The 17,049-nt window shown below is 37.7% G+C and overlaps 1 protein-coding gene across 2 annotated transcripts in view; it reads right to left on the reverse strand.

The window, feature by feature from the left end:
- Nucleotides 1-17,049, reverse strand: part of LOC129576479 (glutamate receptor 1-like) — a 186,822-nt gene that overhangs the window by 11,849 nt on the left and 157,924 nt on the right. For both annotated transcript variants that reach the window (XM_055461669.1, XM_055461670.1), the window contains 5 exons: nucleotides 4,850-5,017; nucleotides 4,598-4,691; nucleotides 3,504-3,826; nucleotides 323-499; nucleotides 169-236 (listed from right to left, as the gene is read on the reverse strand). In XM_055461669.1, coding sequence (XP_055317644.1) covers nucleotides 169-236; nucleotides 323-499; nucleotides 3,504-3,826; nucleotides 4,598-4,691; nucleotides 4,850-5,017 — 830 coding nt within the window. The remainder of the gene's footprint in view (nucleotides 1-168; nucleotides 237-322; nucleotides 500-3,503; nucleotides 3,827-4,597; nucleotides 4,692-4,849; nucleotides 5,018-17,049) is intronic.

Genomic DNA, 17,049 nt, shown 5'->3' on the forward strand with positions numbered 1-17,049 from the left:
ATTTAAATTGTGTCATAGTGGTGTAGTTGAGAATGATCAATAAGTAAATCGATTTTGCTTTCATTTTGAGTTATTCCGATTGAACACCGATTAGTATGACAGAAAAAAAATTCTGACGAAAATAAATTTGGAACAATCATTAAAATGCAATCATTCAGATTAACCAACCTTAATGGTGAGCCCAGTGGTGTGCCAACGCCAAATCCTTTGCTGTCCAAATTTTGGCCCACTTTCATCTAGAATGAAAAACAAAAATACAAATCGGTAAATACCATTGCTTGTGTCAATTGAGATTTTTCCATATAATCAAAAAATTGCTTACAGTGTCGCATGGTTTTCGTACGTTGGTGTAATCATTTTTCGGTGATTCGATGAGAAGTGCATATTTTCCTTTGGAATTACGCACACGTTGGATACCTTCTTCGTATGAATTGACAAAGTTTTCGGGCCGAGATGCCATGTACTTCCACATGTGGGCGTATAAATCAATCGGTGATTTCTTTGAAGCGAATAAAAAAAAGGATATACGGTTAAAGCGTACAAATTACATTGTCGATTGTTTTTTCTCTGAATTAAGCGACAGCGAGGAATGACGTCGAAGCCAAGAAAAAAAAAGGTAAAGTGAAATTGCAAAGGGTTTCCTTCTTCAAACAATTACAAAAGAAATGGTATGCTAAACAACGAGAGTGCGATAATTATCTGTGATTCGAGTTGTTGATGTTGTTCTTTTTTTTCGTTCTGTCTCTCCTTCTCCCATTCTCACTCATGTCTTGTTCTTGTTTCGTAGCAAATAAAAAAGATTATGACAACTTCCATTTGAGTCGGCTAAATGTGTTTACGTCGTCCCGTGTGAAATGCGTTGCAAAGCAATTCAACGGCAAAAATGCTTAAGTGGTTGTCCAATCTTCGGTTGCGTCTCGATGCTTTAATTAACCTTTTTTCTCTGACTCGTCATAAAAAGTTTTGTGAATAGGCTTTCGTCCCTCTCTCATACCTCTTCACTTCGTTTGGTAGCTCTCTCGCTCTCTCGCTCTCTTCCTCTATCCATTGTTTGGAAACGGTGATTCAAGAGCGAGCCAACACGCTGTAGCAACGTGCAGCATAAGAATAATAATTAATGGACGAAATAGAGATTATACGAAGCAATTTGTGATTCTGTGGAAAATAAAAACTTTATTGGCTGTTGTAATTCTTAATGGTAGCTCTTAATTCACGTGAAATATCCACGCATTCGCCTTGCCACCTTGCAGTTTGTATTTGTATCACACAAAACGTTTCCCGTTCTCTGACTCTGACTTCGGCTCCGAGGTCCTCTGATTGAATGTGTTTTTCAACAGTCGTTTGTGTATGTGTGCGCTTTTTTGCTAATACTCGCTCTCTCTCTCTCTCTCTCTTTCTCTCTCTCTCTTTCTCTCTCTCTCTCTCTCTCTCTCTCCCTCATGCTCTTACTTTGCTCTCAGTCTTTCTGTTTCTGTTCCACTCCTGAAACTGTGTGCACACATTAACACTTTGGAATTGAGTTTGCATGGACAATTTTCCGTAGTTGTTATTTTTTTTTATTTTGTGCCGTCAGTTTGTTGGCATTTTACGATTCACCTTTTGTATAAATCTTCAAATAGGTAACGCAATTGTCATGAATCGTCGGATTTTTGTTTTGATTTCGTCGTCGGCTTTTTTCTCTCTTCTGATTGTTGTTGGTGTTGTTCTTTGGAGGGTGGATTTGCGTGCTTTACATCGTATCACTGTGACACGAAAAGAAGAGAAAAAAAGGTGCTCAACACGAATTGCTACATTTATGTCGGCTAGAGCGTGTCTTTATCAACAAAGAAATATTTTCGTCAAACCGAAAAATGCAATCAAGGTTAAGGCGCACAACAAAGGCCACGCACCGAAAACAAATGGGACGTGTTGGGTGGCGCAAACGGTTGGTTGGTTGGCTGGCTGGTCGGTCGGTTAGTCGACGGACGGCAATAGACTGGGTAAAATTATAATGGATCGACGGTCATAAAAAATAAAAAGTGAAATACGAAAACAAATAATAATAGAGTGAATGGCAAATGAAACTTTACACAGTGCCATCAGATTTGAATCATTTACGACACCGAGATCCCGCATCAGTTTCAGCAATTTTACTTGAAATTCGATGGTGGGCTACACTTTTTTTGCACCTTCCATCCTCACCGAAACCCATGGCAGGGCTGGAATTTTTCTTCTTTTAATTCTTTTTCGCTCTTTTTTTATTTTTTTGTGAGCTCGGTTTCTGCTGCTCCCAATGTATTTGCTTTTATTTAAAAAAGTTTATGTTTATGTTCAGACTCTGCCTTTTCTTTCCATTTACTTTACGGTGTTTTTTCTGCACTCACTCTCCCTCTCTCGCTTTTCACTCATTGACATTGCAAAAACGCTATCGGTGCTGGTTTTTTTTGTGTGTGCAGTTCACTGTTGCCGTGGCTGGTTTTTTTTTCAGCTCGGGCCAATGCTTTCTTTGACGGTACGCGATATTTCTTTTGAATTGAAGTTTTGTGAACAAACATACAAAACGAACTGAATGACGTGTATATATATACATTCGCGTTTTTGCACATGAAAACCAAAAGCCAGAGAAAATTAAAAAAGTTCTGGAATGTGATGTGTTTTTTTTTTCTGTTGCTCTGTCGTTTCGCTCTCTCTCTCTCTCTCTCTCTCTTTCTCTCTCTCTCTCGCTCGCTCGCTCGCTATGTTCGGCTCTTTGCAGTTGGATGAATGTTGAGTGTTCAGCAGAACAAACTATGCGAAAAACAGCATTCAATAAGAAAAGCGGCTGTTGTTTTACGTTTATCCGTTATTTGATTTGTCATTGCTGCACTTGCCTTTGTATGTGTCTATGTGTATGTGGAGTTTTTTTTCCTTCGCTACGTTCAATTCGTATTTTCATTTTGGCTGTATGTAGCTGCAGAACATACATCGGTTAATATGTATACACATCGGGTCGATTTATCTGCTTCTGCATGCTGAACCATGTCAATTTGCTGATATTTTCAAATTTATGTCAAAGCAATGCGATAAAACGACATATTCAAATCCATAAAAGAAGTGCGGCTCTCTGTCTCTCATTCTCCCACTGCGAATATGCACCGCACCGCACAGAGGATGGAAAGATTAATTCGAATTGTTCTGCAGTATGCGCCCGCAGATTCCACAGAAACATTCTCTTCGTCGGTCGGTCGGTTGTTCGTTTGTTCGTTCATATTTTTTTCTCTCTTTCTCTCTTTCTCTCGCGATCGTCTTTTTACTGGATGCCTCGTGCTCCGATGTGAACGTTTTTAATCGTATTTCAACGTTGACTGGCCAATTTGCATTTTCATTTTGCTCCGGTATTCTTGTTCTTTTTGTTGTTGTTGTTGCTGTTGTTGCTGCTGCTGCTGCTGCAATGTATTATTCCTCCCTGTCTATATCCCTTTGACAAAGAACCTATTGATATTTCGATTGGTATTGCAGTAGTTGTAGTATGTACTTGTACTTACATTGAAAAAGTCCATTGTTGAGCCTGACATGAGTGTTCCGTACTGTACCTCCGTTTGATAGGCAAGATCTTTGGCTGATTTGATCGGCGTTACCATACGTTCAACGGTTAAGAATGCGGCCAAATTGGCGGTATACGAGGAAATAAGGATGAGCGTAAAAAACCACCATACCGAGCCAACAATTCGGCCGGACACGCTGCGCGGTGATATGTCACAACCTTGCTGCATAAACGCACCCAATGTAAACCAAAATGAATTCGATATGCTAAATTCATTAACAGCTGGCTGAGTGGCCACTTGACCTGATATGTGGCTCACGTCACCTTTATCGGTACACCAAAAATGAAAAACACATACACACATTTTCATCAATTAGTGTTATTTGATTTACCCCGTGTCGTTTTTGGACATGTTTGGATTTTGTGTGCACTCTCTCTCACTTTGTGTGTGTATGTGTATATCGCTCTCGTCTCGTCATTATGCTGCGTCCAACCAAGCTCATCCCAATTTTATATGCATATAGAAAAATTATACACAATATTTGGATGGCTCGATTGTACAACAGCACCGACACACACACACACACACCGGCACACCATAATGCGACCAACACATTTTATCAAATAAACGAGCGGCGAAATGCCGCACAAAATACCAAATTGGCTTCATGTATTGAAAAACAAGGGCTACAATTAAAAATTCAAGATGGTTGCTGATTCAAAAATTAATCCCTCACATCCAAAAACGACCGGCGATTTTTTTTTTTGGTTAACCCTCCAATGCATACAACCGCCTCAATTTGACAAAAAAAATTATTCGAACTTCAAATTAGATACATTTTTGACACTTTTAAACAATGGATTTGATTGTCCTCTGATTTATGTCAATCGCATTTCCTGACTGAACCATGAGGAATCTATTTTTTTAAATATCTATAGCCAAATATCAGCCAAGTACCAGTACTCCCAGCCCAGGGAAAAATAATGCATTAGAGGGTTAAATATTGAGGAAATAAAATGAGAAGCATCTAGCGCGCGCTTCACATGCATTCATGCATGTTATATACTTAAATACGCTTAGCGCTACTATCATACCATTTAATTGAACGATCCGCCATTCCTGTGGTGAGAATCTTGAAACAATGAAAAGCACAATGCTGACGCCAACATAAGCGAATATCACGCACATCTATAAACACATCAAATAGAAAATGATAAAGCCCAGATTAACATGGTGAAAATTTATTGAACGAAATGTAAATATTGTAATATCCGGATTTAATATCGGATATGGACGATGATGATGATGATGGTGGTGGTGGCGGCTGCTTTTGTTGCCTGACTTACCCAAATCTCCTGCGATAGTGGATTCAAAAAGCTGAATACTCCCGGATTCTGTTTGATTGGTTTTTTAATCATAATCGAAATGCCCAGCGACATAAACGGTTTACTGAAATCGATAACTCGTTCGCGTTCGGCTGTTATGGTCATCGGTGCAATTGCGATATCCGCTTCCTAGTATTTATTTTCATTTTTTTTTTCAAAATGACACAAAATAGAAGGAAAATGAGATGAAACCGATAAGATGAAACAATTGATCTCAATCTTCTTATTAAATTTGATCGAAAACGGTCGATATCATTATTATTGAATGTGGCAAACGACGGACACTTCTCGCACAAAGTGCTTGAGCTCAACCAAAGCCAACAAATGTTCGCTCTCTCTCTCTCTCTCTCTCTCTCTCTCTCTCTCTCTCGTCAATTGAATTGTCGATGGTCATTTTAGTGCAAGTCGATGGCAAGAAGGAAAAAAAACAACGAACAGAAAATAATAATATCTGGGAGGAACGGAGAATGTTCATACAAAATATTAATAAATGGCAAATGATAGTAAAGAATTGGATGGGTGTATGAAGGTTTTGGAAGAATCACATATGTGAGACGGTTATATCATCCAGAAATGCTGCTTATAAAATTTCATAACCTTTTTGAATTCGAATTCCGATTGCGAATCGGATTCCATTTTAATGGACTGCACTTTTCCCACCAAGCATAAAAATGAAGCTTTCCCACATACTAATAATCTAATTTCAAAGCATTTCCAATATCTCTTTGGAACACGTGTTATTGCGCTGCCGTCTTTATTTGTTTCTGTCTGTCTGTCTCTTTCGTTCTCTCTCACACCGGCACACTTGCCGCCTCGATGCGAATGACGTGTAAAGTGAAAATCACCAACGGCAGTCATATAATCACCCCGGCCATACAAGTCTACCAACATTTTATAGTGGTTCAAAATGAATTTTGCTTCGCTTTACGTTTCGTTTCATATCCATTCCATTTTTTTTTCTTTAGTGTTTTCCCTTATTCTCTCTGTGTGTCTCCTCACATTCGTCCATTCACTGTCTCACATTGCGAAATATTTTTTTTATTCGTTGGCTTTTCGTCGCTCATACACACACACACACACACATCCCGTTTCAACCGAGCCCCAAGTGCTTCCACTTTGAATCATATCGCCTCATTGTCGCCCTTTTTACCCACAACGACTAACTCATTCACACACACACACACACTCGACCGATTTTGATTATTATTTACTTCGATTTGGATCGATTTGTGGCAATTCACAATAACTAAAGTGGTAACCTATAATAACATTTTCGCACGAAAATTGTCGCTTTTATTATTACTATTATTGTTAGTATTGTTAGTATTGTTATTACATGTTTATTTAGGTTCGTTTAGTAGTATGGATCAAAAGCGGTTGCACGGTGGTGGGCCGGTGGTTTCCTTTCTTATTTTTCGGCCTTCGATAGCCTTTGAATTGTACGTTAGGTTGGATTTGTATTTTGTCATTTTCATGGTTTTATTTTTATTTTATTCCATTTCGGTGTTCAGCTTTTCTCATTGCTGTTGTTGCCGCTGTTGTGTATCAGTCATCGAATTGATGTGCGTTAAATTCAAGTGTGACCGATACAAACATTCGTATAAATATAGCTGAAAGCGAAAGAAAATTATCGAAATACTACTACTTATTTCACATAAAAACGGCAATGGGCTTTCATTCTCTACCGACATTCATCGATATTGTCGATTACTTGTACACACGTATAAACGATTCGATTGGTAAACCATTTTCCGTTGATTTGTTGACGGTGTTCGACATATCTCAATGTCGAGCGAAAAGAGAGAAAGAAAAATTACGAACGGAAAAATGGTGCAAACGATTAGGGCATTCGAGACACAGTCATGAGCTCATTCACAACAAAGAGCGAGGAGAGAGTCTTGGAAAGAGAGAGAGAGAGAGAGAGAGAGAGAGAGAGAGAGAGAGAGAGATTCAGAAAAAATCCTATAGTAATGATGAAAATAAAATTGAAGTCGTCGATGGGCCGTGTGCATGCTTGGTTGCTTGAGATATCTTTCTTATGCACACACACATTCAACATAAAGCAAATTCATCTTGCATTAGATGTTGTTGTTGTTTTTCATTCATCTCTCACTTTGATTCGAATCAATTCCCTGAATTCAATATTGAAATTTAATTCTCATGTTGGTTTTGGCGTGGCAAAACAACTTTTCCGACGCTTCCAATTCTTCAAGGCGTAATATTTTTAATTCATACGTACTCTTTTCAACGGTATATATGGAGTTTTATGTAATAGTTATCGATTTGACCGCCTTTTTCATTATCACTACACCGAATGATGGTTCCATTTGTGGTGAATGCAATTTTTTTTTTCATTTAAATCGTATTTCATGTTGCTGCGGTTCATTCACTTTGAGTGCAATATCTCGATGGATATAGAGGTGGTATTTTACATTTTATTTTAAAAAAAATCTTCCATTTTAACATGATTTTTCTCTTTCCCAAACGAATTATCTATCGTTGGATGAATTTATACATCTCCATATATACATAAAAAAGAAGAAAACATATTCTCTACTACCACTCGATTGAATATGAAAATCGATGGAAATTGTGTGTAATAAGTTCATCTTGGAAGTAGGAGAGAGAGAGAGAGAGAGAGAGAGAGAGAGAGAGAGAGAGAGAGAGTGAAAACGACCACATTCCGAATGAAAATACGGGAAAAGCAAATTGAGAATATGCATATAGAAGGAGAAAATAAGAGAGCGCAGAAATATTAAAAGGGAAACGGAACAAAAAGAAAGGGAGTTATGTCGATGATGGTTGTGAACAAGGTATATTTCAACTTAAGTATCAAGAGCCGAATAAAAGATGATCAACACACTTATAACATTTTAGTAGTTCGGATAGAAAGTGTGTGAACGTGTGTTTTTTTCTTCTTTTCTTTTCATTATGCTCTCTCGCTCACTCATTCGCTCACTTTGCATCTTGCTCGTCTCTCATTTCGCCAATGGAATGAATTCAAACGATTCTTTTGAGGCTATAAAATCCATAGAAATGCTTTTTTTTGCATATTTTACAAGGTAAAACTGAAAAATGCACAGACTTCCGCTCACTCAGTCTCTATCTCGCTCTCTGTCTCTATATAAACTGACGAGAGAAATATGTTAAAATATGAAGCATAAAACGAAAAAACAGAAAAAAGATATCGCATCGCAATGGATCCAAAATGTGAAGTCATAATGTAGACCAACTGCAACCAGCAGAAGAAGAAGAAGAAGAAGAATGAAAAAAAGCAAACGAATCGCTTTGTGGCGCATTTATTTCATTGCACTGAACGTCGAAAATAAAAACTCAATCGAAATATCAGCAAAAGATGCACTGCGCGAAATAAAGTTAAGAGTGCAAAAAAGTGACTTTTTCTTTGAATTAATGGTGAGTTTTTCTCTGAGATGGTTTCTGAGCTTACGATGAGCAAGCGGGCTACTGGAGAAAAAAAAACAGCATACACTTCATACATTTGTCGATCAAACTGGTTGCATCATCTTTCTTCTTCTATCGATTTGATCACGGAAAAGTTATAAATTATGGATTATTTGTTCGAATGTAATTAGAGAGCGTCGTTTACATCTTCAGTATGTAATGAAAGTATTGATGCATACACAGAAGAAGAAAAAAAAACGCCAAAAAAAAGTCAACATGCTCAGATAAATTTATAAAAAAAGCTTGAAAATGTTACTCGAAGTTGATTTTGGCTGGGTAAAATGGCAGTTGCCTTGTTCGCTCAAATAAACGCTGTTATTGATTCATGGAACGTCGTCGTCGTCATCATCGTCTCATATAAACGCACTGATTCATAATTAGAATCAATCGGTTTGTTTTTTTTTATTCTCTCATTTTATTTTGAACATGATACTCTATCTCCCCGTTGCGTTTGTATGCCAATTGCGTTCCAATGGGGTGTGGGAACAACAACAGCTACAAAAAATCAACTCACTCATTGAGAAAGTTCAGTGCTGTGCTCTCGTTTCATTTGCTGATAAAGTTGTAAACTTTTAAACATCAAATTCTTCGTTAACTTCATAATTCAATAAAGCTTCGATAACACACACACACACAAAAAAAACATGATAGGGCACATTTTGTGAGAGATAGCACCAACAACATACCAAATATCAACGAAATGACATTGAAGAGGCATTGAAAAGTTTTCCCTGTTTCGATTTAAAACGACAACAGCGATGCTGATGACAACGATGGGAAGAGAGAAAAAGAGAAGGGGAGGATGGGGGGCAAACACATACACACATACAATCCGTAAAATCATTCTTCAATGAACGTGTGCAACATGAACTAGTAGCGATGCAAAAATGAAGAGTGTCAACGACTTAAAATTCCCTTAGAATGCTTTTTGCGTGGTGTGTGAGAGTGAGAGCAGGTCGAAAATGCGAGCAAGTTAAACGAGAACGAGGTAAATGCTAGAGATAGAGGAAAAAACACGTAGTGCAAAAACAGCGCTGAACATCAATATCGAACCACATCAAATGAGGATTGGTTAGAGACCGATACTCACACACACACACACACACACACACACCCACACCCAAACACAGCAAAAATTGCTTGAAAAAGAATCAAACTGTTACCGATAAGAATAATCATAATAATACCCCAATTCGAATAAGTACGTGTAATAATAATACATTGTCAATTTCATTTGGATGCTCAATACTCAACGAGCGTATATTTTATGGGAACGGCATTTGGAAGCGGTAGCGACGACATCGGCAACAGCAACCGAAAGACATAGCGACAAACATGTGAAAAGTTAAGTAAAATGTGATGTATAGTCAATGTGTAGACAAAAAGAGATAGAATGAGCCAAAGAGAGAGATAGAGATAGAGAGAGAGCGAGTGAAAAAGAATCATCAAGAAAATGGCGATGGATTGTGGGAACGGGAGAGTGTTTGAAAATGCGAGCGAAATGCAAATAGCGTGCAAATAAGCATAGTTGAAAATTGGTTTGGAAATCATCTGCAATGCAAATTGACTTTTCAATTGTCTATTGAGACATTGAAAGCAACCGATAGAATATCTAAACTGTACATGAATTCACTTTTTCGTTTCGTGCATTGAGGCTGCTACTGCTGATGTTTCCTTCAGGCCCTCGACACACATTCACACAGTACACACTCTACACACACAATGTCACTCTTTCTCTCTTGCATTTACTTGTCTGGCTGGGCTTTTTTTTCCCCATTCCATACTATAGATATATACATATTATACGGTTATATGGATTTACTTGTACATACATAGCAAATGAGAGTGAACCAACTAAATATTGAATACAATTAATTTTTCGATTCTTGATACGCTCTTAAATTCTTAAATTCGCGACACCTCTCTCTCTCTATCTTCCACTCACTCTCAAACACAGTCTGCACGCTTCATCAATAACGAGACGATGGTGTTTGATTTAAATGTTCAAACATTGATAAAAAGCGAGCGAGAAAGCAGACATACGCACAACGATCAATGGCGACGATACAGCCAATTTCAATTATGGCCACTAAGTATCGAACATTATCGCATGTATTTTGGTGGTATTAATGACACAATGTAATGCATGCCTAGTTTTTACGCTTTACTTTTTCGCTACTGCTGCTGCTACTACTACTGCTACTTCTTTCTGTCAACGTTCATCCAATTTAAATAATTTGCGACGATCGAGTTTCAAAACGACCAATCAATGAACTTTTGCCATGCACGAAAATGTAAATGCGTATCGAATATTTTAAAATACAAAATGCCATGACATGGGAAAAGAGTGTTTGGAGTGTGGTAATGGAGGGGCTGAAACGTAGTTTGGTCGTGTCGATTGGCAGCTTTTCGGTGGCACAACTTTAATTTTGATTCATCAGCATAACGAATAATTGGCATACAATGTGCACCACACCACTCAAAACTAAACACTCTGGTCACATATACTTTTCCATCGTTTAATTTATCTATTGATTTTATATTTAAACGTGCCAAGCTTTTTTTTAACTCCTCTCCATTTTTTCCTAAAATTTGCAATTGTTTCCGAACATGATCCATGTTTTCCATTAATTAAAATCGTGTGGGCCAAATTGTTTCACATCTGTACATTGATCTCGACCACAAAATCAATTCAAGCGAAACATGAGAAGGTGTTCGCTTATTAAATGGATTTTCCGGTTTCTCTTTTGTTTCGGGCGGACGGAGAAGAGGTAAATAATGTTTTGAATTTAATCAGCTACGCTTATTATAATTTTTTTTGTTTTCGTCGGATGAATTGAAAAAGGTTTTTTCGATTTTGCCACCCGTTAACGTTATCTGGGTAATTTCTTATTATGGAAAATGTCACTGTCATTTCTCAAAATGTTCGGGAAAGAAAAAAAAAATTGAGTTTGGGTAAATTTGGATAGAATGAAACCGTTAAATATAAATAACCGAGATTTGGGATAAGCCCAGCATGGATATAAAAAAGAAAACAAAATATATGCACAAATGTAGCGATGAACAAAAAAGTGGTCGGCATAGCAGTGAAAAAAGTCAGCGTCACCGAACACGATTAATGGACTTCGAATCAAACACGAGATGAAAAATAAAATCGCAACACATTCACTCTGCCTTATGTTTTGAAAGGCACAATATGGCAAAGGGATATGCTGACGAACTCAACAACGACATTTACCAACCGAACGGGAGAGAAAAAAGCATACAACAAAAGCGAAGGGGAGAAAAACCATAAACAAACACAACAACATCATTTTGAACCCTTACAAGTTGTTAATTTAACACTAATTAATTATAGACTCGTGTTTCTTAAATATGCTATTCGATATCTCGCGCGCATGTAAAACTTGACGTATTAAGGCCGTTATTGTTGCCAACTTTTTTTTTTTGCACCAACCACATTTTTTTAACATTCTCTCTCTTTCTCACTCCCACTTTGTCTCCTCGTGTTCATTTGTTTGCTGTGTTTCACAAAATTTTGATCAACCTAATGCCATCGGTTGTAGACTGGGCATTGGTATCGCGATTTTTTCTTCGATTCAGACGATTAGTTATTCGAATCGATGCATAAAAATATTATATGTGTGAGGGAGATTTAAAAAGAAAACCCGAGTTAAAAACGTTGTGCTAATCAAAATGTTTGGTCTCTGCGCGACCCCAAAATGAAAGATTCATTTGTTGCATACGGTACAGCCTATATGCGCCAAACATCTCCAGATTCCCATTCTGTTTGCTCCGTCAACTTCATTTTCCGTATTTTAATTACAAAAATAATTGTTGAACATGGGGATAGACAACATTAGCAAGTTCATATAAATACTAGAAGAAAAAAACAAAAATAGCAAAAAAAATAGCAATATTATTGAATAAATAGCGATTTGTTATTTACTGTTTTTAACCGTATAGAACAAAGTTTTCGAGTTATTTTATGAAATTAAATGGAACGATTGGTTCTTTTCTATGAAATAAGATTAGAAAAATTACCAAAATATAATTTTATGCTTTCTTTGCAAGCAAACAACAATAACTTGATGAATGGAACTTGTACATGAACTGTCAAATTGTCACGTTGCACATAGAAAATTTTAGCAAAAAATAGCACTTTTATTGAGGGAAACTAGCAAAAATAGCATATATTAGGAAAAAAATTGAATAAATTAGTGAAACTAGCGTTGATGTCTCTCCCCTTGTTGTTGAATGACAAAAGAAAGCAAGAAAGAAAACAAAATACACCAACCGGCCCAAAAATCCATATGAAAATGATGAAATCGCGAGTGTACAACGAAACAAAAGATACCGCCGTCACACCACAAAAATCAGGCACGTGGATCGTGTAGATCATGCCTGAAATAGCAACGGAAAGATAAACACAAGAGCACATACACACATTTTGCTAGACAAAAGGTTAAAATCAGTCCGTCACATCAAGCGAAAACGAATTTCGTTGAGGCGACCGAGAGAACAGTGAAAAAAATGTATATCAAAATGACGATCCCAGGCTCTATTCGTATACTGGAAACGTATTGCTTTGCGAGCACGAAAAAAAACGACGACGGTGAATCAGAAAAAAAATGAACGCAACATTTACCAACGTAAGCAAAAGGTGTTGAAAACGAAAAAAGGGACACCGCGAGCAGTCAACTTGAAATAATGAACTTTCTTATTTCGATACTGCTTCTTATTTCTTTCGGGTGTTTTTTTCACTTCGGGCTTTTTTTCCCGCCACTACCGTTCCATTTGGCTGCCACGCACGCTTGGTATTTCATTCTTAATTTTACTAGTTGGTGTGTCGTTTCCGATTCAAATTGTAATTTGCGAGTTGTCCGTGAGTTAAAATTGAAAATGAAATGTACAAACATAAGTGCGGGCCACAGCAGCATTTTGATAGAAAATCGTTTTCAAACGGGAGTCAAAATTGCTGGAGGGGAGACGTTTCATCTCTTCGTTTGTGTGCCTCGCATAAGTAGCACCTCGACAATAAAATGAGCGCAAAAAAAAAATGCTGGCTGCATAAAGAAAGTTTTATCGAAATACACAACGATTCGATTGCTCTCATTGTCGAACGCCAAAGCACGGGGCCACGAAGCGAAAAGAGAACCGCTTCCACTAGTTGGAGTTTCAATAAAAATTTATCGATCACATTAATTATACGGACCCAAACGACGAACAATTTATACCGTTCCCATAACAGGTTTGCACACATTCACACAGTGAGCGAGACACCGAACTACCGAATGTAGCACAGCAAACTGCCAAATAGAAAAGGTGGCAAAAAATCAACCGACTTTTACAACGAACAAAAAAAAAGAAAAACAACAAATGTACACAGAGGGTGAACGAAGAAAAATCAAAGTGAAAAAAACCAGGAGGATGATGAGTGTGGAGGGAAAAAAATAATTTACAACGAAGCCGAAAAAAGATGAAAGAGAACCGAACAAAAACAAAACAAAGCAAAAAGCGAAATAACAGAAAGAAACGTGGGAAAAAGCGCAAAATGGAAATGACATTTGGAAAAGTCAAGTGGAAAAGCGTAAATAAATTTGCGCATACGATTCAAGATAAATGTTCGTTGTCACTTTCACGTTTAAACGAATTTTTACTTAATTACAATATACATATTCCGATGGTAATATACCATTCGTATGGCACACACACACACATACACAAGGCATGGCATTCCGCTCGGTTTGTCGGTGGATCCATCGGTGTGGATTGCCATGCAGGCCAGTCTTTCTCGGTCTCTCCATCTTTATGTGGAATCACATGCAATACACACACGCATATAAATAACGACCAAAGGAATTAAATGGAAAGATGTGAGCATATCGGGGTGTCACATACATCCGTTTAACTAGATCTACCTCGTCCGTATCTATTTTGGCTTCTTCGAACCCAACTTTGACTGTCGCTGCCACAGCAGAATCAACGACAACGAAGACGACGACATCATCTTCGAAATAACCGACTGTGTCCAATGCACTACATTTCGTCATAAAAACACTTTTTGTGTGTACGAAGTTTAAGAGGAAAATTGGGAAAGAAACTGGCGACCCATGCATAATTTTAATTTGCTTATTTCATTTTTCAAACGGGATAAACCATATTTCCAGAACCACAAATTCAAAAATTCATTTAATTTATTAATAAAATTCTCAAATCTCTCACTCACTCGCTCACTTGCCCGGTTTTGCTCGGACAAAGTAACGTATAAAATTCCTTCATCTTTTCATACATAATTGAACTGACTCTCTCTCTCTCTCTTTCTCTCTCTGCTCTCCTCCGAAAAAAGCCGTCAAATCAATCCAATTTATCTTCATATCGGATCGAAATTCATTCAAACAATGAACACAGTGTAATTTTTTTTTCGGTGCATTCTCGAGTAAACTCTTCGGTTGGGCCCATGAAGTTGGGTTGATTGTGGCAAAAAGTCAAAAGTGGTATGGGGTGAGAAACCATTCGGGATAAAGTAAAATGGATGATACGATGAGACAGGATTATGTAGCCTGTGCTGGTTAAGTCAGTGTCCGTGTATATGCATACCATGAGATGGTGAAGCAAAGTATTACGGGATAAAGTGAAGTGAAAAGAAAACACAATATTTTTTTTTTTTTTTAAAGATTCGATTGTTTTATCAGCTTGAAAAAGCTCAGCTCTTTCTCTCTCACTCTCTCTCTCTCTCACTCTTTGGCTCTTTTTCTCACACATACTCCGGCCCATGAAATGGAAAACGCACAGTAACGAAGTAAGCAGAAAAATAGTAGACCCAAATCGTCATGAAACGAATCGGAATGAAACGAAAAGCCGAATTGGATGGATAGACCGCACTTAGCTAGAGAAAGAAATCGTTCGGCTGCATATAAAGGAAAAAAAGCGCAACGAAGACCATGGTAGCGACGGTGGTGGCGGTGAGTACCGAAAAAAAAGATTCTAATAAAATTTATGCATTCAATAAAAATGAAATTAAAAGAAAAATAAAAGTCGTTGCAGATAAATTATACGGGACGTACGATTTGGTATGTCGGGCATTTCTCTCCTTCTCACACTCGCTGAATTCTTTTTTCTCTATCTTGCGATGCATGTATGCTCGAACGATTCGAGTATGTTTTTAACACACTTCGAATTGTTGACTTGAACAAGTTTCGTCATTGACTGTGTACACAACGGATGCACAAAATGCATAATATCCAGACACACACACACACACACACACACACACACCAGCACTCAAACACTTATACAAAAAGCGGTTCAGTTCAATCCGAGAAGATTTTCTTGAATCGAGTCAGTCTCCGTCGCTGGTTCGTTCGATCCTGCTTGCTTGCTAGCGCTCCAGCACCACAACACATGAAAAGATGTACTGGCGAAAGCCAAAGTTTACGCGACGAAAAATTCATTTTAATTTGCATTTGCTGCATCGAAGCGAATATTTCATGCTGTGTGTGCATGAAATAAAACCAAGCAAAACGAATGAAGTTGATGCCATTTATGTCGTACGATTTAAGTGCCGTTGTGAATTTTCCGAGGGCTGTGATCTTCATTTTCTATGTGCCGCACATTCACAGTCCACAAACACACATACTGTTTGGCTGTAGCTGGGTACCGGGGCATTCTCGCACTGTGTGTGTGTGTGTGTGTGAAGATTTTCGTGGTGTCCGTTGTGCTCACACACATATACGCACGCATTGTACATCACTCTGGATATTGGCGAATGCATACGTTGCAGACAAAGTGGAGAAGGCCACACAGATTTCCTGTGTGCGAAATCGCTTCTTTTTTTCGCTCGTTCATTCATTTTTCAATTCACTCGCTGTCTTGCTTTCTCTCTCTCTCTCTCTACTTTGCGTTTGGTCTTTGTGATTTTCGTATGCAAGTCTTTCTTTTTCCCATTTATCAAAGGCGTTTTTGTCTCGTTGCGTTGTTTACCCGCAAATGCAATGGGCTCGCAACGCAATTATTCTAAGCATTTTTACTCTCTTTTTTTTCTCTAACTCATTCTCTCATTCTTCTCCCCAGTATAACTTGTGTTTAATATACGCTTCGAACCAACAACAGCACCAAGAATCTATTGCCAATTCCTTTCAACTCGGTATAATAAAATTTATTGGGATAACTTTACTTTCTTTTCTACCTTCACGCAGAGAGAGAGAAAATTTCAACGTAATCGACGAAGTATTCCCATTAACTGGAGCACGAAAACGAGATTTTAATGCGCCAACGTGTACACACACACACACACACACACACATCGTACCTAATAATTTCCTATTTTCTATTTGCAACTTTGGTGTTGTACTCTACCAGCACAGAGACTCTGTTTTTTTTTGTATTTCGGATGAATTGTTTTATATGTTTATCTTAAAACTATTGCCACATGCAAAGAAGATTAAAAATAAAATTGAAAATGAATTTTCACACTTTGGGCGATGTGTGTGTGTGAAAATGCGCATTTATGATATAATCTTATTCTGCAAACTCGATTATCACATGCGAAACGAAGTATGAGTGTCGGTTGGTACATGGTTCAACAATCCGTTGAAATCGGTCAGCTCTAAAATTTGTGCAGAGGTCAGCAAGAACTTAATACGATTAATGAATTTTACAGTAAACGAATTTCTTATCAACATTGCAGCAGTCAAATA

Source organism: Sitodiplosis mosellana, unplaced genomic scaffold (assembly GCF_009176505.1).
Source record: "Sitodiplosis mosellana isolate CC-2019 unplaced genomic scaffold, AAFC_SMos_1.0 Smas_scaffold_6191, whole genome shotgun sequence".
NCBI lineage: Eukaryota > Metazoa > Arthropoda > Insecta > Diptera > Cecidomyiidae > Sitodiplosis > Sitodiplosis mosellana.